This window comes from Phalacrocorax aristotelis, chromosome 3 (genome assembly GCF_949628215.1).
Source record: "Phalacrocorax aristotelis chromosome 3, bGulAri2.1, whole genome shotgun sequence".
In the NCBI taxonomy this organism is placed as follows: Eukaryota; Metazoa; Chordata; class Aves; order Suliformes; family Phalacrocoracidae; genus Phalacrocorax; species Phalacrocorax aristotelis.
This window is the reverse complement of record NC_134278.1, coordinates 51211791-51238947: the sequence shown is the minus strand read 5'-3', so window position 1 is coordinate 51238947 and position 27157 is coordinate 51211791. Positions and strand designations below refer to the sequence as shown.

Genomic DNA, 27157 nt, shown 5'->3' with positions numbered 1-27157 from the left:
GAACAAGAAATCCCGGTAACAGCCTTAGCTCTTTACATGAACAGTTCAATGTTTCAAGTTAAAACTAGTGGAATACTATAGTTCTTGGAGCATTTTCCTCTGTCGTTTGGGAGCATATCGTTTGTTGCATTAGTAAACTGATGAAAAATTTTATCAGAAAAGGAACAGGCAACTTTTGTTTCTCTCAAGAAGTACATAAACCTCTGCAACAAGAGGGGTGACTAGTGTTTTAGAATTTATTATTATACTGAGTTCTGCTTATAGCAGTAAGTGGACTGTGGATCTATATAGATATCATATGTAAATTGAGGAATTATACAGTGATAGTATCATATTTTAGAATTACATATTGGGACTAGATACTACTAATATTCCCTACTTAGAGCCTACTCTATTTTTGCCATCATTTTTTAAATTCCAGAAACATTTATGCCTTTATAAATAACCTTAAATAAGTTCCTATTTCTCATTCATTATTCAAGGTTCTTCTGTACTGTCTCTGATTCTTTAATTTTTGGTCCTCTGACATTGTGGAATCTTGGTCTTTTATGGAAAACTGAATGATTATATTAAAACACATTAGCACTTGTAAAAGTAATAGGTTGCTAGGAAAAAACTCTGTAGAAAATGGATTGTTTTTACATTTTAGTTAAATAAGCTGGGGAATAATAAGTCACCAGAGAGCAGCAATATTTTTAGAGAGTAACTAAATATGCCATGCTAAATTGTTTGGAGTAGGGAAAGTATTATATTTAATTGGGTTTTTTTAATAAAAGATATTTCTCAAGCTTTAACTTTATCATAGTACATTCCTCAAAGTTAACTGTCAGATTGGCTTTTTTTTTTTTTTAAATAGTGTGATACTTAATACAGGCTGGGTAATTTAAACTTCAATGGGCAGGAAGACCAATTCTCATCTCAAATCAAATTTTGCTGATTTATGGTGACTGAGAACGTGCTCAAGAAATCCTTGATAGTTCACGGAAAATCTTGCTATCAGTCGTGGTTAGAAATCTGATCATGTTTATAATTCTAATATTTCGTTTTCATTAACCAGGAAGAACTTGACAAATTGTTAATACCACAAATTGAGATCAATGGAGGACAGAAGCCTCACATCGTACGCTACCAAATATATAACAAGCTGAATTCTCTAATGGAAAATCGTGGAAGCATTTTTGAGAAATGCTACCCAATAAGTTTGCCACTTGCACATAAGATGCTAGTTTTCTCATATAAATTTCCAAGTTCTTTTGGTCAGTGGGATCCAATCAAGGTAATGTTCTTAAATAGCTGAAGAATATTTTCATGAAGTAATACTTTTAAAAAATATATTTCACATTAAAAAATATTATCAGACAGTAGCAACTAATACCAGAAATATTAAATGAACCTACATTACTGAATCAAAACTACACCACTGAATATATGCAAAATACAGCAAGCATTGTTATTAAAGGTGTTAGTCTTTTCAATGTTGCAGCTAAATTAAGGCTGAGAGGCATTTAGTAAAATGTTATATTAGCATTGGTGACACAATTATAGGTGGCACCGAATCAGAAATAAATGCCTAATTCTTAATGACACACAAAACACAGACAGAGAAGGTCTTAAAGCCTTCCAGAAGCAGTGAAAACAATTGAAAAGGATTTGGGGTTTGAACTTGTAAGAAGCCATGCAGGTGGCCATCAACCCTAGAAGTGGCAAAAAAAGTAAACTGGCAAATGTCAAATGTATGTAATTCATGAGCAATAATTCTTTGTGTCAAAATGTACAAATTTTAAAGAGCAACAAATCTAATTCCATAGTATTTTACTAGAGATCTGGAAAGTCAAGGTCAGAAAGGACGCATGTCAATCCCCAAAAGCGGGCTCCTACAGTTTTATAAGTAGCTAGTGAAATATTAGCAGGTATATTTTGGTTTTAACGCTAGAAATAAAAGCAGGTTGGATTGGGAGTAAATCAGAAACAAAAAGGAAAAAGTGAAAAAGATACAGAAAACAGGAAGTTCCTGAAGGAAACATACTTTGGCCTTCATTTTACTACACTAATTCATCAAGTAACTTCTGTTCCCTTTTGTATAGTCATCATGTTGGGTGCCCACCTGTTCCAGGCCATGTTTATCTGTCTTTAACCTTGGCAATCAGAATTGTATACACATCAGCTCTTATTTTGGCTTTATATAATCAAAATACTTAAAATATCTTAGGATGAGAATTGCCTTTTCCATGGCTGCATCAAATTGGCATCTAATAATCTAGGGACATGTTAATAGAAGTAGATATTTCTTCTGACATTTCCAGTTACTGAGCCCCAGCTTATATGTTTAATTCTTATTAGTCCCTACACGCTAGACCTTGCACTTTGTTCTGTTAGGCTTCACTACATTTTTGTCATTTCATTTCTCCAATTCACTCATTTATGCTGCAGAGTGGTTTTTTACCAACCAAAAAGTACAATTCAGTTAGAAGAAAGAAGTCATAGAAAGCTATTAGATAAAATCAGAATGATGTGCTGACAGTGGAAATGTATGTGCTGACAATAATGAAAGGGAAATAGGATCATTTTGTGGGTATTTTAGGATGTAACAGAAATTATGAAACTGATTTCGGACTGGAGGTTTTTTGTAGAAAGGCAGACAGAGTATATGCCAACTACTTTTAGATTAAATCGGGGAGGGGGGGAGAGAAGTAGTTATGCAACTGATTAGACAAGCAGAGAATAAAAACGATGAGCTGAGGGAGAAATGGGAGCAGATAGATAGAACAGACTCCTGATGTCTTATAAATTGAGGGCAAGCACCCTGAAATGACTTGATGCAGGAATAGGAACCTAAGAACCAGAGAAAGGTCTGGCAAGGTAATGCCATGCAGTAGAACAGTCCCATCTCTTACTCTAATAACCAGATCAACGTATCTATATATTTACTGACTCCTTCAAAGAACACTAATAGATTTGTGAGGTAGGATTTCCCTCTACAAGAAGCTGAGCTGCCTCTTCCCCATTATTTCATATGTATGCCTGTAACTATGTTTTTTTTCCTTAATATATTTCACTTTGCTCAATACAGGGCCAGATCTACTGGACTGTTTGCCAGGATACATCCTGGAGGCCTTTTCAAAAAACGGTCAATTTCTCCATCTTCCTTTTTTTGTGGAAGGCCAACATAAGCAATAGGTTACACATTAGTAACAATTTCGCTTCTGAGTCTCTTTAGAACTGTAAGGTGAATGCATCTGGTCTAGGCAATTTTTTCTACAGATGTCAATAGTTTGTTCTAAAACATCTTTTACTTGGACTTTAAGGCAGTTTGTCCAACAATGGCTGCAACAGGGGCATGACTAAGTTCTCCCATAGTGAACAGTGGCGCAAGGAATTCACTTAGCATTTCTGCAATGACCATTTCTGCTATTAGTGCTCCTCTTGCATCTCAATGATCCATCAACCTTACAGACTTTCTAGCGGGCTGTCAGATGTGTTTGAAAAGATTTCATCAGCGGTGTATGTATTTTACCAAAAGCTTTTTTTGCTTGCCTTGTTGTGGTTTTACACTTCACCATAATGTAAGTATTCATATTCTTTTCTGTTTTCTTCATTTGTACATGATTTCTGCTAAACACAATATTCTCAGTGTATCTTCTACTGTCAGGCAGGTAAGTGGTTTTAATTCACAGAGGAATAAGACTATTTTCTTTGTTCTTTGAATATTAAAAAAAAGTACTGTGTTGTACCTTTCTGACTACATGCTCTTCACAGACAGAAAGTGTTACGGTACCACCTACTGGAAGTAGTGAATATTTTTACTGTCTTCAATGTTTACTTCATCTCTTTATACAATAATTGCATAAGTAAGGAAGTTCCTCAGACTCGGACAAAATATAATGGTCATATGTATGAATTTCAGAATGCTTTGATGGTATGTTTCATACAGTTGGTACTGCTCTACCTGCCTATAAAGCCACTTCTGTAGGACGGAGGGAGAGGAGTCTTTGTGAAACCTAATCAACTGCTTCCCATTTTGTGTATGCTACAGCTAAGTGAAGGAGACATAATCAAGCCACAACAAAGCCATGAAAACACAGTCTTTCCTGTAATCCATCGACAATACATTTATTTCTTTTCAAGAAAAGAAAATAAAGAAAAATTTATGAAAAATCCCATCAAATATATTCGTCAGCCAAAACCTAAACCAGCTGTGCCCATTAAGATTGTGATTGTCGGACCTCCAAAATCTGGAAAGACTACAGGTAGGAGCCAGTATTGTCTATAAAGCAAAACCTTATCTAATGACTGAAGCTGTATCTGTCATTACTGCTATTAAAAAATCATAAACCATTAATATTGTTGGTCTTCCAGCTTTTCTTGCTGGGCATAGCATTTTTTAGTTACATTCTATAGTGTCTCATTTGGCAGTTAGATATTTATGCATTGTCCATCTGAATTTTATCCCAGCTTCTTAAGTAGTTAGTCACCTGGACTGGCACTTAGAAAACCTGGACCGACACTATTTATACCCCTTGTATTATTTCTGATTATTTTCTAATTGTGTCTTCTTTCTTTCAGTCATTATGACCTAATGTAAAATGAAGAAATATTCCTAGGATCAAGGACCAGAACCCAAAACTCCACATTCTCCAGTCTGTTTCCAAACTTCTAGATTAAAGAAAACAAGATTTCCCTCTTTCTTCCCTCTCCTTCTTCCTCCATGACTCTTTCAATCCGCAGGTCTCTGCCTCTACCTGGAGGAGGAGAAAATTCTTCTTACGCCATAGCTTAATGATTAGAACAGGGTGTTAGAAAATGAAGAGATGGGTTCGAATGATCTCTTAGTAAGGAGAAAATTTTAACTGTATTTCCCATTTTCTGGATAATGATCTAACTGCTAGGCTGTTCTGTAAAAGAGGAAGCAGTGGAAGTATATTTTCTAAGATATTTTGTAATAATATTGACTATTGCTGCTGAGGCTTGTGCTGAATTGAACGCTGTTAGTGCACTGTGCATGCTCTGCACATGTGCAAAGGTTTGGGCTCTTCAGGGGCCTAAGCAGGGTTAGGTACCATTGGAAATGACCCAGGGAATGAGCTGAGCTAGGCTGACTGCTCGTTGTGAAGCTGCTTACCTAAAAGTTGTGCTTTGAAATCAAAATGTTTTGCAGTTGCTAAGAAATTTGCAAGTGTATATGGGTTACTGCGCTTGAGTGTGGGAGATGCCATACGGCTAGTGTTAAACAATCAGCCAGAAACCGAGTTAGCACTTATGTTGAAGCGGCACCTTCACAAAGGACTGACCGTACCTGATGAACTGGCCGTCCAGGCTCTAGATGTGGCTCTGATGAATCACGTGTGTAATACAACCGGGTAAGAGTCTTGTTTGGGTTTCGGGGCTTTTTTTAAGACACGCCAGTCCCTTCATAGGCAGTGATTCCCATGTTACCACTGTAAAACAATTTCACTGAAACTCATCACTGGTTTATGCATTAAGAATCCATACAAAATGAGGTTCTTCACGTTACTCTGGGAAAACAGACTGAAGCATAATTTTCTGCAATTTTCAAGTACGTATATTCCAGTAAATCCAAGTGATATGCTTTATGAAAGTTACCTTTTTTTCAGTCAATAAGCCAGTATTTCCTTTGAGAACTATGATTTTCTCTCTCTTATACCAACCCTAGTACCATCTTGGACACATTTGATTCTCTTTGGTCACACAGACTGCTTCAGTACTCAAGGTTTTTTCTGGTTTTGTTAACAACTGAAGTTATTAAGGAGGAACTGAAACCAGTGAGTCTTTCCATCTCATTCATATGTCATCCTGATTTCCTAGGCTCTTTCTCCATCACTGAAACACCTCCCAAACTGAGCAGACTTACAAAGCTTCATGATCATGATTTCATGACACTCAACTCCTCTCCCCAAAAAAGAGAATTGTTACAGGGAAAGGGAATTCTGGAATAATCTCTGAAAATTATTTGAGCTTGAGATCAGAATATTTTTAGCTTTTCTTTCATGTTAAATACTGGAATATTGTTGCAGTATATTTTGCCCCACTATTGCCTAATATGTGAAAAGCATTTCTTCTTCAATGAGATTTTAAAAACCTCTTCAAGTACTGTAAATCATTTTGCATTTCAGTATGAAAACCGCTCCTCCCCATCCATATGGAGGTTTCCCATAGTTAAAATTACATTTCTGAATGGCTGATGTGTCAGAATTTTAAAGTCCACCATTTTTATAAGTCAGAGCCATCCAATTCCATTCCTATAACTTTTGCTCTTTGTATATTTCCTTTACTCTTTACTATTTCTTATTCTATCTACTTGATTTTTTAAAAAAATTGATTGTAAATTCTTCAGAGTCTATCAAGTCAGGGCAGTGATAACTTCATGGCATGGGTGTAAACTTTTGTCTCTGTCGAGAATGTACTAGGAACATACATAGTCTTTATGGTTAATTAGAAACTGACTTCTTGGGAAAACCCTCTTTCTGTTTCTGTTTCTATGCAGAGTTGTAATTGATGGATATCCTGTAACAAGAAAACAAGTAAACCTCTTGGAATCAGCTAGGATAATTCCAGTGAAAATCTTTGAATTAGAAATGGATGCAAAGGAAGTGTTCAGAAGAGCACTGTTGGATAAGGAAAGCACGGATAGGTAGGGATGCTCCCTGAGGGCAATATTTTTATCCACACAATATTGTCATTTCTCTATGTGCCTCAGTGCTATACCCAGAAAGGCTGTATCTAAGCTGGTGCATAACCGAGCTGTCTCCAGCCTCCACATATGAAAAGACATGGGCACCAGTCCCTTTACAGTCTAATGCTTTGATTTCCACAGGCCAGAAATGGAGAATAAAGAATCTGTGGCGTGCTCTGGCCACATCCCCTGACCACATGACTGAGGCCACAGATGTGCAACGCTGTGCACCCACTGCTTAGTTAAATCGGTTTTAATGAAACCCTGCATCAGAAATGTCACTAGTTCACTCTGCTGCTGAAGTTTATTATTTTCATTATTTTATTATTATGATCATAAAGGAAATTAATACTTCATCTCATAAGCTTTTAAGTCTTAACTAAAGTTCTTTTTAAAAGATAGAAATCATGAATATTTTAATAACGTGTACAAAGCATGAATTACTCATCTCAACTTTTCAATTCAGCTTGGTCCCTTCTTTGTTTTTCTAAGGAGATAAATATTCTGCTTAAACAGCTGTTGGTTGTTTTTGAGGAAGAGCAGTAAGTAGTTTATAAACAGACAGAGAATTAAAAAGAACAGAACACTCACCTTAAAATTAAATTGTATAAGAACCTGGTTCTCATTAGAGGAAGTGTTTCTAAGAAGTTCCAGATACCTTAGAGTATTATTGCATCTCTCTTTCATTTTGTCTCTTTTTATCAAGTAATCAGTACAATGCTTAATTGTTTACTGAAAGCCTAAAGACAATTTGCATTGCAAAAAATTAAATTAATGCTGTCTTTTTGAAAGTATTTACTTTAAACTTTTCATTTTAAATACCAAACTAATTACATTTCATAGGCTTAAATATAAATCAAACATGCAATATCAGATTTCTGAGAGGTACAACTTAGAGAGAAATTAATTCTATTAAAGCAGCAGTTTATCTCTTTTTTTGGCATCATGTAAATTAAGAACCACAACAGGAAATGCTTCTATGTTCTAGTCAAAATATCTCTTATGGCCTTGCATAATATTTTCAGAGGTCAGATGGATTATTTTCATTTATGTATATGTAAATATGACAGTTTTCAAAATATATCCAAGGATTATAGCTACTTCTTGATTTCAAATAACAGCATAATTAAAAATTAAGCCCTTTTTTCCAATAATCAGTTTAATTCCATTTTTAAAGTCTCATAGCATTTTGTCTAGGGTACCATTTAATGTTGTATTGGTAGTGTGTGTCAGTTAATATGTGGTGATACATTCCAAATACTTCATAAAATTGTTCAGTTGTATTTGGGACATAAATAGCAAAAGTTTTGGTTTTTTTTTCTGAATGTAACTGTCTGATAAGAAGCATGCTGCATTTTGTATGTAACTGGTAATATTCTTAATAAGAAAGTTGTATTTCTTAAATATGTTCTACAGTGTCAAATAAGCAGAATTTTGTAAAAGGGACTTTAAGTGAACTGTAGAATTTACACCTGAAATTCAATGACATGATCTAATCTTCAGACTTAAATCAGTGTTATTTTTCGTTGTCTTCAGACCTCCCTACCCTGAACATGACAGCTCACAGATTCTAGCTATTAAAAATTCCTGCTATAAACAGCACATTGATGCAATTAGAACTTACTATAGGAAGGAGCATCAGAACTGGTGTGTGATTGATGCCTTTCAGAGCAAGTGGTGGATATGGAACAAAGTACTGCAGGAAGTTCAAGTGGTTGTTAAAGAAATCCAGATATACCTGGAAAGAATAAAAGAAGGTAAAAGAAAAACAAAGTTTCTCAGAATACTATTTGTTTCTTTGAGAAGCTGCAATGTAATGAGTGCATTTCAATTTCAACTTTCTTTGGATGAAGCTAATTCTGGGGCACATACATACATCTCATCTGCAGAGACCTTGAAGAGGTCTCTTGAAGAGAGCAAAGACAAAACCAACTACAGGACAGTCTGAGGTCATCCTTCACAGAACAGAGTAACATAATACAGTTGAATGAAGTCAGAGTTCTTATGGTGCATGGCATATTCCTCAACATTGGGTGATAAATCAGAAACAGTAGCCCAAAGTATACAAGGGGAACTATGATTTGAAGCTTCACTTAAGTGTCAGTGGAGGAAGAGGGAAGGAGGGGGAAATGTTAATTATAAGTTCAGAATTAAGGTTAAAAATGCCATCTGAGTTAATTTCTGTGCTGTGGGAGGAAAACTACTTTAGTCTAAATTGACACAGTTCCCACTTGAATTTTTGTGTGTCAGCATTGGTCAGGATTAATTATGCCTTTTAAACATGCCTGTACAGTTTAACTAGAATTCCTCGGAGGGGCAAACAGACTTCTTTATCTCATATCCCCCTTTTGGTTTTAACTTCTACAGCTCTGTGGCCGCACCATTCTTAAAAGTTGCAGTCATATGCCAAAACCAATTTAAAATACATTTAACTTTTTCACATCAAGTTTGAAAAGCATGTTTTTTAAATAGTTTGGGTTTTATATGACATTTTATTCAAGATTCTGAATGTATTTCATCCAGACAGACTGTAGCATTTGAAAGAAATGGATCAGTAAAAGGAAGGCTTTCATCACACCTTGTACTCTTTCTCACCAGTGTAAAGAAGTTAAATAATACCTGAGATGTTCCTTAGCAACACAAAGGAGTAAAACAATAAATCATAAATAAAACTATCCCCAGGAAAACAGAATAAGTTAAGCATGCAGAGAACCCACATCGATAATTATTATATTTCTTAAGTGCTAGAAAAAATGTTAAAATTGGTAAAATTAGCCGCAACTTTATTTTAATATCAATCTATTAAAAATGTTATTTTAATGCCCATTATTTCGTATCATTTTCACATGATGAATTATAATATCTTCTAAACTGTAACATTTCTGAATAGAAATGTTTGATGTTTCCACATCTTTCATTAATAAAACATTAGTTGCTTTCATTAACAGGAAAAGCAGCTGGCATTGCTGATTTATGTATCACTCCCAAAGAGCTGCAGTATCGGCTGGGGGAGTTTGGACAGTACTGTCCCGTGAGCCTTGCAGAAAAGGGTGAATTGGTTGACTGCTCTGTAACGTCGTCATTGCAGTTTGCTGCAGAATTTCGAGGACACTATTACAAAATGGCTTCACAGGAAGAACTGGACGTAAGTGTCAAGAAGCAGGTTGGGAGGGATTACAGGAAGAGGGAACATTGTTGCTGAGATTCTTTGATTCCGTACACAAACAAGCAATTTGTAATCTGAATTAGACTAGTGTTAGTGTTCAAGCTTTTGTTCTGCATACTTCTGCTACCAAACGCCTAGGCAGACAAAATGCAGCAGAGAGTTCATTCAAACCAAAGCTCCTCTTACAAATTGTCATAGATCAAACATTAATTTAAAACAACCACTTCCTCCTTTCTCCATCTGTTTTAGGGAGACTGGGGGTAAAGCGTGGCTAATGATAGCAATGGATAGTGACGGATGGTGGGCAGATAGTGATGACTTCAGTTGAGAGTGGGTTGGAAAAGAAATTACTTACTTGAGAGCAGCAGCAGTGCCAATGCACTGAGAGAGGTTCTGCAGAAGAAACAAGTATCTTAATTGTGTGAGCCAGTCCTCTGGAGTCTGACTAGCACTCTTGCAGTGCTTCTTTCATTATAAAAACATTTAATTTCTTTTTCTACAGAAATTCTTGAGTAGACCAGAGGTTTATGTGCCACCACTGGCACCTCACCCTCTCCCGTCCCCAGACAGGCTACCAAAGAAACTGACTGCGGCAGAAGTGAAGGCCTTATTCCCTACCAGTGCTGAAATGCAGGGATACTGTCCAGTCACTTACCTGGATGGAAAACAGAGGTACATCACTGCAGTTTTCATAATGCGAATTACAGACTATGTGTCCTGTATTAACACATTAATGAGGAAATACTTTCAAAGTAATTTTTAATAGTGTTCAGGGTTTGTCAGGAAAAACAATTACAATCCTCCATATTGTGCATGTGGCTTTGGAAATCAATGTAAAATCACGTTTTGAAACTCATATGGCTACAGGTTCTACAAAGATCTGCATTGGCTTACTGTCCTTTGTGATGAGGACTGCTCTGATAGTTTGAGTTTTCCCTATTGTAAGCCTTCAAAAGTTCAAACAAATCTCACAAAAATCTTAGTAGATGCAAAACTAGCTATTACAATTTTTATAAGAGATCCATAAAGCTCCACCATAAAGTTCCACTGATTTCCTCTGTGTGCAGGAACTTCTCATCAAGGTAGAACCATAATAGTCAATTCTCCCCTCTTAATCTCCTGAACAACTACGACTGGCATTTTAACTAGAGGAACTCTAAAGAAGCACTATAAAAGCCCCTTAATAAGCAGATTTGGAGGCAGAGACTCTTCAGATTTTGAGCCCTATAACTGTCAGTCATGTGGTAGAAACTTTGATGATCCAGTTGCTACTTTTTTGTAGATCCTATACTTGCTGAGTTACCAGAAGGCTCTCAGTAGCTCATGAATTTACACCACACAAATGATGTTTCACATTTCTTGTCAGTCAATAGTCTTTCTTGCTCTGTCTCTTCAGATATGAAGCTCTGGTGCCTGGCAACATTGAGTATGCAGCAAAATACCAAGATAAGGTATATATTTTTGAAAGTGAAGAAAAGCTTCTGAAGTTTATGAGGTGAATATACTAACTGTGGTTTAATTTTTAATCATGTCACGGTTTATACATATTAAACATGGTTACTTTCTATTTGGTTAGATTACCAGAAAAGTACTGGAATCTGAAGCTTCCACGTAAACTCCCTCCAGTAAAGGAGCCAATACCACTCACTGCACTTCCTTTGGCTGGATACCTTGAACAGGCCAGTTTTTGCTTTTCTATTTTAAAACATGATTTTGCAATGTATAGTATATCCCACACAGTTTATTTCATTTCTAATGCAATATGAGTCTTATGCTTATTAATGGTATTATATTAAACTGAAAATTGTGCAGTTACAATTGAGAGGAATTTTTAAAAAGCTTTAAAATAATAGATATTTGTAGCTTTAATGGAAAAAATTCAAGTAAGACCATCAGAGGGGAATAATAAACTGCAGTCTTGTATGACGGATTTTCTGACTTCTTTATCATATCTTGTAATATTTAATTTGCTTTGATTTTTAACACCAGGATAGACACAAGCCTATCTGGAATCACTTAAGGATAGTTGGTTACAATTTGAGACATGAATATGAAATTAAAAATGATTCATGGTCACTCCCCTCCTTATTTTATACTATTTACTATCTTGTACAATTCACCAACTTAGATATCATCCTATATTGTTAGATATCCATGAGAACAGGATCAGGCTTTGAGTATATTTTTGTTCTAGATTTCTGTAATGGTCTTCTAAAACTGTTTTCTTCGTTTAGGGCGTAGCAACTTCTCTAATAAAAGCTCTGAATGAAGTAGGCTGCTTAAAGCCAAAGTTTCCATTCCTAAGTGTAAAAAAAACTGCTCTGCTGTTCATCGCCTGCCATTTAAAAGGTAGCTTATATAATACTATGCTATAATGAATTATATAAGTGCAGTAAATCATCTGATACAACACTGATAACCAATCTGTGTAGTTTTCTTATGTCCAACTTGGGAAAATACAATTACATACTGATTTAAGTCCACACTACCAAGTTTATTGGAGGTGTATAAGGACCAGGGAAGAAAATAAGGTTAACAGGATAGGTAGATAGGTAAGTGATCTCTCACAAATCATGAGACTTTAATGACATTTTATCACCAACAACCGGATGGCCTTGAAAACATTTCCAAAATGCATTGCTGGAGTTTTTAAACAGAAAGTAAAATGTTACAATCTAGGTGGTACTACATTTTAAACTAGTCATAGACAAGCTGAATCGTCTTAAAAATTGACTAAAATTACTGTAGTAAAAGGCTGCTGAAATACTATCTGAGGAATTGTTTAGGTGCCTGAATGCTTGCCTTTTTTCAACTGTATCAGGTGGTCAAATAAAACTTAACAAACCTTGCCTTGAAGATAAATTGAAGACAACTTTCTGATCATACACATCTCCAAAAATGCATGGGCTAAATATGTAAATGAGGGGTCTAATTGTGTTGAGAAGCAGCTTAAGTGCACATAGACCACCTGTCATTTTCAAAAAAAGCCCTTCTTTTGCATGGGCTCAGCACCAATACACTTAGGTTACACAGTACGAAAGAATAGCTATCCTTGCAGACTTAATTAGACTTTTAAGTTTTTAGCACAGAGGAATGAAATGTTATTTATCAGTCTGCTTATTTGTGAAATTATCTGGGAAGATCTGAATATTACTGTGATTTGGAGTGTCGGTATGTCGATTATTTTTAACTTCTTTCCTTATTTAATTGACAGTCTAATCAACCACTTTTCCGTAACAAAGATAAACAGTCCACAAATAAAATTAGGTGGTTTGTACTCAGCCCACAAAGTAATAATGAAGTAAAACATCTCATGGGACTACCAGAGGTTAGCACTACTACTTCACTGAAGAAAGTCGCTCAAGCTTTGTCTCCTGTGTTCATATTTGCTATTTTTTAGAATTTTTGCCTGTTTGGGTTCTTTGCAGTCCAAGATAGCAGCCGCAGCTGATAATCTTTAATAGGTTGCGATCAGCCTAAACAGTGCCAGCTTTCAGGATTTCAACAGCCTAGTTTGCATGTCTGCTGTAGCTCTGGTCTGGTTTCCAGTACTGCTGGGGATTTCTGGAGCAAGACTGCCACTTCTTCAACCCACCGGTTTTGCCTTTCATAAGACAGCCTGTTCACTGGGTGCACTTTACCTTGCCTTTTGTTATTTCAAAGTTTTACTTATTCTTTTAGATAATAGCAATCTTTACTATTTGTCTAAAGTTCTTCACATCCTGTGTTTCCTCATGCAGCCTCCAAAGCCCTCCAGAATTTTCTTGGACTATCACAGATTTTTGCTAGCAAAGCTTCGTTAAGGAAGACCACTGAACAGTGTAGGCACACGATAAGCCCCTGTAAAAATGTACAGTACTTAAGCCAGCAAAATATCTTTTATACTGTAGTTTTGTTTCCTCCACAAAGACTGTTTTCATTTATTGTTAGCACAGCTTTGCTAACATAACAATGTCCATGCTAGGAAAGCTTTGCTTATATATTGCATCATTAAATCATTATCAGCACTGGATGATGAAACGGAAAGGTTATGCAAGTGCACAAATCTCTTCTCCTCATGCAGTGACAAACAGTTTGACCATAGGAATCCAGGAAAACAAGTTATCTTCTTCTAACATTGGCGAGAACCGCTTCCAACTTTAAGACACAGCATTCTAGTACACTGAAAAATCTCCTTGGCAAATATAGCGTTATTTATTATTGTGTGTCTCTTCAGAGTAAGCACATCGTCACTGGTCAAAAACTTGACCAAAGTGCTTCACGTTCTGGTCCCTTGGAGATTTTTTACATCCTATTTCTATGTGAAGTAAGACTTTCTCATCTTCAACTTATGTCACTCTCTAATCTCACATTTAAATAGGAGACAAGGAGGAGTGGTTTAGTTGCTCCTGCAGCTTTTGTAACCATACTGAATTGCTTTCAGCATCTGAGAAGAGAAGGTACAGGTGATCAGTCATAAATGCAGAGATATTTTTCTCCTGGGGAAAAAAAAAAAACAAGAGTAGGAAACCATACATCACTGGAGTGATTTACTGCCCTTCAGACTTGACTCCTGTAAGAGCTCTACGTACAGCTATCCTTGAAAAATCACTCCGAAGCTGTGAAATTCAGTTGCCTACAATTTAAAGCTAGTGGGCTGAAGAGTCTCATAGCATAGTCCTTCATGGTGTCCAGTTTTTGTAATGAGATATAAGTACCACTTACAGGAAAAAATGGTTAGGATTTGGCTGCCTTAAATCATTCCTTCCCCTTTACCTCAGTGTAACAATTAAAATAATAAAAAATACTCTGAGGATTGGCACTCAATACTAACGTACACCAAAATACAGCTTAGGTATGAATTAAAAGAAACAATATTATCTTCATTGTAAACTCCTTGGCCTTGATGTTTCCTTCCTCCTCTGAAGTATCAGTCAGCTCTCAGTTTTTTTTATGGGCAAAGCATTTAGGTCACTGAACAGTCATGCTAAGGTGTGGCCAGTGCCAGCCACACCACGCCTTGGCTAACTCTATGCAGCGCCATTTCCAGGTATGTGCCACGTTATCCAAATCTGTCATTGCCTTGAGTATCACCAGCCCCTCGCGGCGTATGTTTGTTATTTGTTTACAAAAGCCTTGATCTTTCTGATGATCATTACCCTTTTGGAGTTAGGAACTTCTGAAATACAGACTCGAATTTTCTATTGGTTTGGTGCCAAGGGGCACGGCCCATGCCAGTTTTATCAACACCAAGGATAAAAACATCAGGTGTGGACTTGATCCCTTTTAATATTTCTGTAATGGAATTCCACAAAGTTAGCAGAAGACACTAAGCCACCACTTAACTTTTTGCAGCGCACAACCCCAGGAGCTCGGAGGCGGTGCGGCAGATGTACCGGAGGAAGCTGGCGCAGTTCATGGAGCACTGCCAGCTCGTCCCCTACCTGGGGGCAGCCATGGCGGGACCCTACAGGGAGCTGCCCCGCAGGCCCCTTGGCTTCGACTGCAGGCTGCAAACTTTTCTCTCCCTGAAGGACGCCGGCCCCAGCTTTGTGTAGCGCCTGCTCCTCCCCACCCTCCGCCATCAGCCGCTCGCGCTGCTGCAACGCCGCCGGGGAACAACGTCACCCTCTCTAGGACCAGTTTCTTAGACACCAAATCTTAAAATTAAAAATCTGTTGTTTTGAAGTCACGCCTCGTTTAACGCTTATTACGGCAGCCCACGCCTCCCGGAACACGCGGGGCGGGGCTGCGGCGACGGAAGGCGGCGCTCGCCGCCGCGTCGTGAGTTACGTATTACTATTACGTATTACGTGCTAGTAGGACGCAAGGCGCGGCGCTGCCGCCCGGGCCGGAAGTGGCGGCGGCGGTTCCGCAGAGGAGCGGTGAGTGCCGGGCGCCGCTGGGAGACCCCCCCCACCCCCGCAGCCGCCGCCGGGGCCCCGGGCTGGCGCGGGGCCTGCCGCCGGTGCTTGCGTCGGGGAGGAGCGCGCGGCCGCGCTCCCTCTCTCAGATCACACACCCCACCCCACCCCCCAAAAACGCGCGCGCTGCCCGTGACCCCCCCCAGGCCAGCAGCAGGCGGCCGGGAGCGCGCCTGGCCACGCCGCCGGCAGCGTGCGTGCCTGCCCTTACCCACGGGCTCGCTGTGGCGCTACTGCCGTCACTTCTTTTAGGTGAACGCGCTGGTTGGGATTTTGCAGTCAGACAGTAACGGTGTCACCTCGTGACGGAATGCCGAAGTCCTTCCTGTGATCAAAGCCCCCAGAACGGCCGCTCCCCCGCGTGAGGCACGCGTGGGTGTTGGGGAATGCCTGCAGGCGGAGTTGGCGGCAGCTCTTCAGGAGCTCCCCTAGGCGGGGCTGGGCCGGACCTACGGCCCTGCTTTAGGGGGCTCCAGCGGCATCAGGCTCACATCCTACAGAAATTAATGTTCCCATGTCATAGAATCACAGAATGGTTTGGCTTGAAGGGACCTTTAGAGGCCATCCAGTCCAACCCCCCTGCTGGGAGCAGGGACCTCTTCAGCTAGGTGAGGTTGCTCAGAGCCCCGTCCAGCCTGACCTCGAATGTTTCCAGGGACGGAGCATCCACAGCTTCTCTGGGCAACCTGTGCCAGTGTTTCACCGCCCTCATTGTAAAAGATCTTTTCCTTATATTCAGTCTAAATCTACCCACCTTTAATTTAAAACCGTTACCCCTTGTCCTGTCACATATGCACAGCTTGGCTCTACCTTGAACTGTTTGGTGGCCAAATAGGGCTACAGAATCACTTGTTGGCCACCTCAGTAGCAGTTAGGTGTCACCTGTATGTAGTCTGTGTTGCTTCTTGCGGCATTCCTTCAGTGATCAGAGCTGGCATGCTCACTGGTTGTTACATTTAAATATGTGTTTGTGTTTAAAATGACAGCTTATATTCTAAGATGGCAGGTAGCTAATCTGTTTCACGTTTGGCTCAGCTGAATGAACATTTTTGGAACATCTCTTGCAGTATTATGGAAGTGTTCCGTATCAGTAGTGTTTTTTGGTGGATTCTTCTGAAATTGCTGGATTATATCTTGCTTGCTTGTTTTTAATTTTTGCATATTTACAATTGAAGCAGCTTAGCAGGCGAGATTGGTGGTTAATCGTTAGCATAGTTAACCCTATTTTAGACAGAGCTCTTAGAAGAAGCTGCTGGTTTTCTGCTGTTATTGCCCACCCCCATAGGCTGAAGCTTAGCAGGTGGGTGTTCTGAAATAAATTTTCAGAAGGATAGAAGAGGATGAAAGAAGGCCTGGGGTCTTGCCACACTGATGCCAGTGAAGTTTTGTCGTTGATTTCGGGATTTCATAGCCGTGACCCTGAATAATGTGAAATGTGGCATCTGCAGGGACGAAGCTGCGGTTGACGTTTTTTATTATTTTTATTTGTTTCCACTTCGGAGCTGAGAACAAAGAGTTCTCTTTGCTCGATTGTTTTACTTGTGAAAGGAGTTTTCAAAAGGGATAGCCATTTTTTTCAGACGCTGTACAGTTCACAGTACATCAGAGATAAACAAATGAAATAACAGGCAGTAATTCTCATCTCGGAAGAAACTATCTGTAGCCATTTCTTAGGATTTAAAAACACTTTTTGAAGGCAGTCTGTGTCAGCAAGAGAGCTGATTTTTTTTTTTTTTTTTTAAAGAAAGCTCAGAGGCTTCAGAATTGCTTTAGAAACTGTTGAAGTCTATTCACTGGTAAACCAAATGGTATTTCATGTGTTATAATGCAGAATCCTACAACAGTTCTTAATTAAAGCTATTCTGTTCTTGTAGGCACCTCCTTTTATATGTGCAATAAAAATGGCAGAAACGGCTCCTGATGCTTTCGAGAAACTGGTTGTCATCCACTCCAAAGCTCACAAAGATACCATTCTAGCTAATTTTGAAGAACAAAGGAAAAAGGATTTTCTTTGTGACATTACCCTAATAGTGGAGAATGTGCAATTCAGAGCCCATAAAGCGTTGCTTGCTGCCAGCAGTGAATACTTCTCAATGATGTTTGTAGACGAGGGTGAAATAGGGCAGTCAATTTACATGTTGGAAGGAATGGTTGCAGACACCTTTGGAGCACTGCTAGAATTTATCTATACAGGTTGCCTCCGTGCCAGTGAAAAAAGCACGGAACAAATTCTGGCTACTGCGCAGCTGCTGAAAGTGAATGACTTGGTGTGGGCCTGTACAGATTATCAGGCCAGCCGTAGCCCAAGTAATGTGTTACCAGCTCCAGCAAACAGCGGAGCCTCTGTAGCCGTTATTGCAAGTGACAAGAAAAACGAAGATCCACCAAAGCGAAAACGTGGGCGGCCGAGGAAAGTCAGGAATGTCCAAGAAGAAAAATCAGCTGCAAATTCTGCCGAAGATGTGCAGCTGAGAGAGAACAACTCCATGCAAAATAAGCAAAATTTTATTAAAAAAGACATGGCAGAAGAAGAAACAGTTGTCAGCGAACAGGCTCTGGCGAGGAGAGATGCGGAAGAAACTGAACCTGCTTGTGGGTCAGAAGCTGCTGTCGATCTGTCCGCTGAGAAAGATGAGAATTACGATCCCAAATCTGAAGGAATACAGAGCACTCAGAGCCGTTATAGCAAACGTAGAATAAGGAGATCAATCAAACTAAAAGATTATAAACTTATCGGTGATGAGGATGAAAAAGGGCTCACAAAGAGAACCGACGGAAAAAGAAAACGTGCAGGTTCTGAAGCTCGCTGTAAAGACTGCGGCAAAGTATTTAAGTATAATCACTTCTTAGCTATTCATCAGCGGAGTCATACAGGTAGGCATTAGGAGACTGCTGCGTTTGGGTTGGGGTGTAGTGACTCCTTGCTAACTGCGAGCCTAGTTGTTGAAGTGTGGGCTGTTGTCTACAGCAAGAACTGTCCAAAATAGCATGCTGATCCAAATTATTATGGTGTGTCTCTGAGACTGCGTTCGCTGTTTTATCCTTGTCAGCAGATCTTGTAGCCTCTACATCTTACCTTGCTTGCCGTTTAATCATTTCTCTGTTTAAACGTTAAATTATACAGCAACACTCAAAGAATTATTTTATTGCTATGTGAAGTTTGTCTCTTAATTTGCCTTACTGCATACTACATTGCAGTGCATCTCACTATCAATATGTAGTGAGAAATAACGCATCTATAGTTAAAGATGTCCTTTTTTGCTTTTAGGGGAGCGCCCTTTTAAGTGCAGCGAGTGTGGCAAAGGCTTTTCTCAGAAGCATTCTCTTCAAGTCCATGAGCGGATGCATACTGGAGAACGGCCATACTCGTGCACCGTCTGCAGTAAGGCTCTGACAACAAAGCATTCTCTTCTGGAGCATATGAGCCTACATACAGGTAAATATTTCAAGGCAAATGTAATCTCTCTTCCCCAAGAGTCTGTATTTCTGCTCTTTCTCGTGTGTGCTGGTTTATTTCTTTATGCTTGCTTTGGCTGTGGCTTACATTTTAATAATTGATTTTCCTTGCAGGGCAGAAGGCTTTTACGTGCGATCAGTGTGGGAAATACTTCAGCCAAAAGAGGCAGCTCAAGAGCCACTATCGAGTACACACAGGTATAACAAGTTTGGGTGGAAGAGCTGGCGTACAGGACATGCTGATTAGTCCTTATAAAGATTGACTAAGACTAAAAATTCTTCAGTGATGTATTTAGCCTCTGCCACCCTGATGTGGGGTATCTTGGTATAATAATGAATAGGGTGAAAGGGACAAAATGGTATATAATAAATAGAATGTTTAGAGAAATATTTAACTGAGAAGGACTTTTATGATGATTAAAAATTAGTTATGCTGTATTTGACATAAAACTTGATTATTTTAGCCCTGCTGTCTGGGTTAGACAGAAGCTAGGAATTGTATAAACAATTGTGTCCACTGCCTGTTGTGCAGATTGCCTTGTAGTTTCCCACTACTTTGGACTAGCAATGGCAAGCAAGCTTTAAGAAATGTCCTCCTCACTTCTGGAGCAGGACAGAGGTTAAGCTACACACATAGAAAGGTGGGGGGGAAATCAGAATTTAATAAGCTACAAGATAAAAGTGCATATGTGGGGGAGCAGGTGTCAGGCCCCTCTTCTCCCATGATAGTATCAAATAGAGAAATAGGGCTGTGGCAGTTAAGATAGGGAGGAGGCAGTGAATCACCTTTTGTTTATCTCTATATTATATCAAAGTGGTTATTTTACAGGAAAGTGCTTTAACAAAGATCACTGAAGAGATACAGGGGATCACTTATGCACTGACACTTTTTTTATTATTGCGGCAAGGCCATTCACTGCCGGAATGTAACCAGTGTCGTCGCAAATTCATGGACACAGCTCAGTTAAAGAAGCATCTGAGAACACATACAGGTAATATTGTCCGTCAGGTTATGTTGTGGGTTTGTTTTTTTCTTCAGGTAACACAGACAAAACAATGTCAGGCAAATGACACTTGTCTCTGTGGGACGAACTTCTGCTCTCCTTGTACATAATGATGCCTGAGTCGCTAATGAAGAGATTTGACCTTAAAAATGGAGGAGCACAAAAAACCTTGTATTACAACAGTGCAGAAGCAGTGCCTGTTACAGGAAGAGCTTTTTTTCCCCGTTCTTACAAAGCCTGTGGCAGAAAATGCCAGCTAGCTCTTCTGCAATAGAATCTTGGACTGGGAATTCAGTTTATCAGGAGAGCCACATCCAGCATGTATGGGGCTTGAACTGAGCTAGGTAGTAACAGAAAGTGTATGCCCTAAATGGGTTGGGTACCCCTGCCTGTGAGGGATGGGTGCTTATGAAAAATGCTGCTGAACAGAAAAATAATTACTTCCATTTACCTTTTTATTATGCTGCAATAAACCAGATGTTAGTAGGAGATGGGCCGGGAGGGATGACTTAATGCAAGTGTGTCAGAAGGTGTTTTAAGAGATTTAGAGGGCAAGGTGATACTTGAATGGCTGGACCACAGGGGTAAAAATGTTGATCTATCATCTCGTGATAACAAGGCATAAGCTTCTTAAAATAATTTTCTTTGAAGGGTCATCATAAGATGACTTGTACCTATTTTTAATTTTAAAATAGCTATAAACGGTGGCAATTGTTTCTTCCCCAAATGGAATTATTCTTAAGTATGTTGCCCGCGGTGGTAGTAAAGTATGCACGACATCAAGTTATGTCTCTCATTTGTTTCCTTCTCTTTCCCAGTGAAAATAACACAGCTTTAAATTCCCTGGGATAGGATGAGGTCAGAACTTGTGCCTTTGGGAGTTTTTGGTGTGTCCATAATAGTGTGAACTCGCGATGCTTACAAATACTGCATTTTCTGTTGCAGAGAACGTAGTGTTGGTTGACACGCACAGCAGTTTTTTATCTGAAGCTGATACAGCTGTATAAACGTAGTGGGAAATGAGAAGAGGAAGCATAGTAGCAAGGTTAAGTTGCAAAAATAGATCAGTTAAGATGAGTTCTAGCAGAAACTGGCTTGCAATATATTTTGCTTCCAGAAAAGACGGGCCCAATACCAGTATTAATGATGCAGAAATAACAATTGATCTGTCCCATCTCAAAATCAAGAAGTCAGATTCTGAGGAGTTTGGGGACAGATGTTAACATTGATACGACTGTTCTGCGTTGGCAGAAGAATGTCATAAGAATACAGTCTACTGAGGAAGTTACTCTACTTTTCAGTAGGAGGCTGGAACTAGACAAGAGGCCCCTTCTTATTTTTTGTTCTCACACTTTGCCCCTGCCCTTCGAAGCCATATGAAAGCTGATAAGCACTGCAGTTCTTTACTAAATGTGAAGCTTCCTCAGAAAGTGGCTGCTTCCCCATCCCTGTTTCAGTGTGCTTGGATGGTGTGAATTGCCACATTGGTGATCCAGATGCTCATGTCTGGTGTCTTAAAGAAGCTCAATGCAACAAGCATATGGTGTGAATTAGGATTCGCTTTTGTTGGGTAGTATCTTCGTTTCTTGCAAACCTCTTTGTTCTTTAATTTGTCTCCTCTGCTTCAATTAGACATAAGAATTAAAAAAAAAAGGCAACCACAAACTCAAAATTTATTCAAGCCACCATAATTTAATTTTATTTCACCAGAAACCGACTGGTATTCCCAGGATATAGTAGGCCTAGGATGGAGCCTTATAAGAAGCCAGCCAACTTGTTAAGATAATGGATTAACTTGTCAAGATAATCGATTCACTTTTCAGATTTGGAAATATGGGCTCACTCATCTGCATGGCGCTGCACGTGAGCCTAGCGTTAATGCCTTCTAGTTCAGGGTCAGCCTTTTTCAAACTTGTCTGTTTCACGCAAAGCACCCACATCTGTGTCATAGGTATGGTTTTTTTGTTACTCTGAGGGTTTGGATCGCCTAATTCTTTATTTTCCAAGGGGAGAAACATCAGAGATGCACATTTAAACTACTATACCCTCATTTAACTAGTGAGTTCATTCAGTTTCAGATATATGCCCTGACCCATGTCAGAAGTGTGAGGATTTGATAGTACACATGTGACACTGTGTATGGTAAAATATAACTTTTTTTTTAATATATTGATGGGAAGTGCTATATAAAAAGTGATGTCAAATTTCTTTTTATAGGTGAGAAGCCCTTCACTTGTGAAATTTGTGGCAAATCATTTACAGCTAAAAGTTCTCTTCAGACTCACATTAGAATTCACAGGTAGAGTATGTCTAATTTTCATTACATTCTTTGAAAACCTAACCCCTGACAGCTGTATGGAGTGCTTGTTCAATTATGGAATGGTCAGGGCTTGTTTGCATTTTGAGTCACAGAATCACAGGTTGGAAGGGACCTCAGGGATCATCTAGTCCAACCTTTCTAGGAAGAGCAGAGTCTAAACAAGATGGCCCAGCACCCTGTCCAGACGACTCTTGAAAGTGTCCAGTGTGGCCGAGTCAACCACTTCTCTGGGGAGATTATTCCAATGGTTGACTGTCCTCACTGTGAAAAATTTCCCTCTGGTTTCCAATCGGAATCTCCCCAAGAGCAATTTGTGTCCATTCCCCCTTGTCCTCTCCATGTGACTCCATGTAAAAAGGGAGTCTTCATCTTCTCTGTAACTACCCCTTAAGTACTGGTACATGGTGATGAGATCCCCTCTGAGCCTCCTTTTCTCAAGGCTGAACAAACCCAGTTCTCCCAGCCTGTCCTCATATGGCAGCTTCCCAGGCCTTTGGTCATCTTGGTGGCCCTTCTCTGGAGCCCTCCCAGCCTGTCCACAGCCTTTTTGTATAGGGGGGACGAGAACTGTACACACTGTATGCCGTTATCCAGATCACTTATAAAGATGTTGAATAACATTGGGCCCAATATTGATCCCTGGGGGACTCCACTAGTGACAGGTTGCCAGTTTGAGAAAGAGCTATTTACCACCACCCTTTGGGTGCGGCCTGTCAGCCAGTTCCCCACCCGCTGCACAGACCACTTGTCTAGGCCATAACGCATTAATTTCTCCAGAAAGAGGCTGTGGGGACCATATCAGAGGCCTTGGAGAAGTCCAGGTAAACAATGTCCACTGCCCGCCCCATGTCAACCAGGCAAGTCACTTTGTCATAGAAGGCCACCAGGTTTGTCAAGCACGATCTGCCCTTAGTGAAGCCATGTTGGCTTTTCCCGATCATGTGCTTCAATTGACTTGTGATGGCCCCCAGGAGGATTCGTTCCATAACTTTGCCAGGGATTGAAGTAAGGCTGATGGGCCTATAGTTACCTGGATCCTCCCTCGAGCCCTTCTTGTAGATAGGGGTCACATTTGCCTTCCTCCAGTCCTCTGGGACATCCCCTGTTCTCCATGACTTCTCAAAGATTATGGAGAGTGGCCCTGCGAAGATGTCAGCCAGCTCTCTCATCACCCTTGGGTGGATGGCGTCAGGGCCCATTGATTTGTGGGGATCAAGCTCCTGTAGTAATTCATATACTAACTCTTCCTTCACCGATGGTGGGCTGGTGTTTGGTTCAATTGTCAATTTTGTTCCCAAAGCCTGGGACCCCACAGTGCTGGCAAAGACCGAGGTGAAGAAGGTGTTGAGGACCTCTGCCTTTTCTGCATCGTTGGTGATTGATTCTCCTTTTCTGTTTAACAGTGGGCCTATGTTTTCCTCCTTTTTCTCCTTATTGTTGATATGTCTGAAGAACCCTTTCTTGTTATTTTTTATGTCTACAGCCAGTTTCAATCCAAATAGGGCTTTTGCTTTTCTAACTGCGTCTCTGCACTCTCTGGCTATGCCCTTGTAGTTCTCGGTGGATAATCCTCCACTTCTCTATTTCTGGTGTGCTTCCCTTTTGGATTTGAGTAGACCCAGGAGGCCATGGTTGGTTAAAGATTGACATTTTTGTTTAATCTACTTAAAGAAATAATTGGTAGTGGGAAGTCCTGCACTGCTAGATACTAGTGTGCCAAGACATTGTAAGGTTCTTCTTTTGTCTATTGTGTCTGTTTAATGACAATGTACTTGCTGCTATGTTATTTATGTGAAAATTTCACTGTGGATTTTTGTTTGACAGCGCAACAGTAGCCACGGTGTAACAAGGTTATCGGAGCATTGTCCTGTTTCCCTGTAGTCTATCATGTCTCTTTAATAGCATTAGTTATCTTTTACCCATGTCAGCGTGATGTATTGCATAAAGGCTTGTAAGATTTTAAATCATTGGAGAACTGTTGTGGCCTTATGTAGAAGAAAAACGTTTCCAGTAAAATTTCTTGTCCCTTTGAGTCGGGCAGCAAGTTAGGATTTGGACACTTCTTTTTGCTTCCAAGCCCACACTTAATAAACATTCTTTAAATGGTCGGTGCTTACAGCTGTGCAAAGTAAGTTGTTGCGTTCTTATCAAGGTGTAGCAGCATAGAATTTGTGCCTCTGGTATTATGACAGGAGGGCAGTTATGTTATCTCTCTAGCTCTTGAGTATATAATAAACAAAGTACAGTTTGTGAAGTCAAAGAGAGAACCTTTTTCATGTCACTATTCTTAAGCATATATGATTTAGCAAAACAAAAGAATTTTTTTATTCTGTAAAAAGCTGCAGAAAGTAGCACTGTCTGCATTTTAATGAGATCAAATACATTCTTTTGCAGAGGAGAAAAGCCATATTCTTGTGGTACATGTGGAAAATCGTTCTCTGATTCCAGTGCTAAGAGAAGACACTGTATCTTGCACACAGGCAAAAAGCCTTTCTCCTGCCCAGAATGTAGTCTGCAGTTCGCTCGCCTGGACAACCTGAAGTCTCATTTGAAAATTCATAGCAAGGAAAAGCAGTTTCAGGAAGCCAGCGCTGCTCCAAGCACCAACACTAATTCTGAAGTGAGAAACATTCTTCAGCTGCAGCAGTATCAACTTGCCACCTCTGGAGGGCAGGAAATTCAGCTGCTGGTTACAGATGCTGTACATAATATAAACTTCATGCCTAGTCATAATCAAGGCATTAGCATTGTTACTGCAGAAAATGCCCCAAATATGACAACAGAGCAGGCTGCTAACCTCACGCTGCTTGCTCAGCCACCGCAGCAGCTGCAAAACTTGTTGCTTTCAGCTCAGCAGGAGCAAGCAGAACAAATCCAAAATATCAATATGATCGCAAACCAAATAGAGACTGCCCAGCCTGAACAAATGCACGTCATCACTCTTTCCAAGGAAGCACTTGAGCATCTCCATGCTCATCAAGGACAAAATGAAGAAATCCACTTAGCGGGTTCTTCACATCCAGCTCAGCAAGTGCAGTTGACGCCGGAATCAAGTCAACGGCCTCACTCTAGCCAAGATACGGTTCCTTCCCATCAAATCGGTGAAGAACAGAATCAAGTTGTACATGTGTCTGAATCCCATCAGCAGTCTCTGTCAGTAAATGAGTCATCTCATGAGCATCCAATTCAAGGACAGGCTTTCTGAAATGCTTATTTGTCATCAGAGGGCTAGGCTATAGCATGCCTCTTACCCAGTCAGTGATTACATGTATCGCACTTTCTTTTCTGCAGCATAATCTATCTGAAGAGGCATTTCTTGGTGATTTCTGATGGGTGGCTTTCAGTTTTCTTAACCTTATTTATTTTAGACTTCTTTTATTTTTCCAAGTTGGTATTTCTCTGCCGCTTAGTCCATACCTTACAAGCGATTAATGTGGGGTTTTGTGCCTCATATACGTCCATGCCTACTGAGGAGATATTTGGCCCCTTATTTGTATTTCCGTGTGACTCCAGAGAAGCGTACCTTGCTGGTAGAAGAACAGTGCTTAAGATGTCTGCTGGTCAGAAAGTACAACTTCTCTGACGAAGTCAACATTACCTGAACTACTGTCAAGCTTAAGATAACCAGTACTTTTTGCAAAGCAAACACCACGTGTCTTACGTTTAATGAGCTTTCTGCAGGTTAATGTATAATTTTCTAAGTGATCGTTCCCTTAAGTGCATTTTGATTTATTGACTACCAAATTTGTTTGGCTTGGGTTGAAATTGTCGCAGCCTTTGGGCCTGGATCGCCCCTTCTGTTTACTGTATGCTGTGTGCAAGTTTTGCTCCTCAGAAATGCGTTCACCATTGCACTTGAATAGCAGCAATGAGATGTGGTGGTGACGCTGGACAGCTGAAAAGCCCAAATTGTGCTCAGTTAGTTCTACCACTCACTCTCTGTGTGACTGTGGGCAAGGTGGGTGACCTCTGTGCCTTAGTTTCATCATCTAGTAAGTGGGGATAGCGTTCACACGCTCTGCCAAGCACTTTGAAGAGCTCTTGATGTCGAAGGCACTGTCTATTGAAGTGCAAAATTCTCTTCCTGACAGGACTCAGTCTAAGCTTAGGAGCCGGTGAATATTTAAAGCGTTATTTTTTGTACTTTTGAGAGCAGAATGTAATGTTACTTTTAATATATGTAAAAGCTGGTAATTGGTTTTGTGGGGACTTGAACAATGAATAGAATCACGTCAGAGCATAATGAGCTATATAAATGGGGCATATCGTGTTGAAATTGTACAGCTATTTTCGCTGACTAGATTAGATGTGTACAGATTGTTTTCAATGACTGACTGACTGCTAACACAAAAGATTTGACATCTTAATAAAATGCCATGCCAGAATGCATGCTTTGCATTTCAAGTTTGGCTGCTGGTAACATCTCCTATAGTCTACTAGTGTGTTAAAATCCAGATAAAATGCCACTGGTACTTAAAGCAATGTGCTCAATCATCACATCAGTTTTAAAATGTTATACTTGTGGTTTATATTGGTATTTTATGTTTTAACAGATGAAAAATGTAAAAATTAAGGAATTAACAGGTGAATTTAAAAGTAAAACAAAAGGTGTTTGTA

General features: G+C 39.7%; 2 protein-coding genes and 1 long non-coding RNA gene across 8 annotated transcripts in view; 2 read left to right on the top strand and 1 right to left on the bottom strand.

The window, feature by feature from the left end:
* AK9 (adenylate kinase 9) overlaps positions 1-15527 on the top strand; it is a 70208-nt gene extending 54681 nt beyond the window's left edge. The window contains exons 28-38 of one of the 2 annotated variants that reach the window (XM_075087428.1): positions 1058-1276; positions 4034-4247; positions 5156-5357; positions 6503-6649; positions 8228-8448; positions 9640-9836; positions 10360-10529; positions 11254-11352; positions 11434-11536; positions 12092-12206; positions 15192-15527. In XM_075087428.1, the coding sequence (XP_074943529.1) occupies positions 1058-1276; positions 4034-4247; positions 5156-5357; positions 6503-6649; positions 8228-8448; positions 9640-9836; positions 10360-10529; positions 11254-11352; positions 11434-11536; positions 12092-12206; positions 15192-15394 (1890 nt within the window). In that variant the 3' untranslated portion in view covers positions 15395-15527. Of the gene's footprint in view, positions 1-1057; positions 1965-4033; positions 4248-5155; positions 5358-6502; positions 6650-8227; positions 8449-9639; positions 9837-10359; positions 10530-11253; positions 11353-11433; positions 11537-12091; positions 12207-15191 lie in introns of those variants that run through there. The other variant, XM_075087427.1, reaches the window with a different exon arrangement.
* LOC142054633 (uncharacterized) overlaps positions 1-16152 on the bottom strand; it is a 20581-nt gene extending 4429 nt beyond the window's left edge. The window contains exons 1-3 of one of the 2 annotated variants that reach the window (XR_012659628.1): positions 15972-16107; positions 8316-8429; positions 5351-5435 (exon numbers count right to left, since the gene is read on the bottom strand). This is a non-coding gene — a long non-coding RNA (uncharacterized LOC142054633). Of the gene's footprint in view, positions 1-5350; positions 5436-8315; positions 8430-15971 lie in introns of those variants that run through there. The other variant, XR_012659627.1, reaches the window with a different exon arrangement.
* ZBTB24 (zinc finger and BTB domain containing 24) lies at positions 15638-27157 on the top strand. Of its 4 annotated transcripts, XM_075087431.1 has the most exons (8): positions 15638-15721; positions 17635-18634; positions 19029-19196; positions 19331-19414; positions 20125-20208; positions 22438-22519; positions 23841-23914; positions 24935-27157. In XM_075087431.1, the coding sequence occupies exons 2-8, from the start codon at positions 17662-17664 to the stop codon at positions 25078-25080; spliced, it is 1611 nt and encodes a 536-aa protein (XP_074943532.1). In that variant the 5' UTR covers positions 15638-15721; positions 17635-17661; the 3' UTR covers positions 25081-27157. The 4 variants fall into 4 exon arrangements, 3 of the variants coding, with proteins under 3 accessions (XP_074943532.1, XP_074943531.1, XP_074943533.1); XR_012659626.1 differs by lacking the exon at positions 23841-23914 and having other exon boundaries at positions 20046-20208; XM_075087430.1 differs by lacking the exon at positions 23841-23914.

What these genes read in the sequence shown, in the direction of transcription:
- ZBTB24 (XM_075087430.1), top strand. Translation starts at nt 17,662, where the DNA reads ATGGCAGAAACGGCTCCTGATGCTTTCGAGAAACTGGTTGTCATCCAC. An exon ending in CCACTATCGAGTACACACAG is followed by an intron (nt 19,415 to 20,124) that starts GTATAACAAGTT and finishes TATTGCGGCAAG; the next exon opens with GCCATTCACTGCCGGAATGT. An exon ending in GCATCTGAGAACACATACAG is followed by an intron (nt 20,209 to 22,437) that starts GTAATATTGTCC and finishes TTCTTTTTATAG; the next exon opens with GTGAGAAGCCCTTCACTTGT.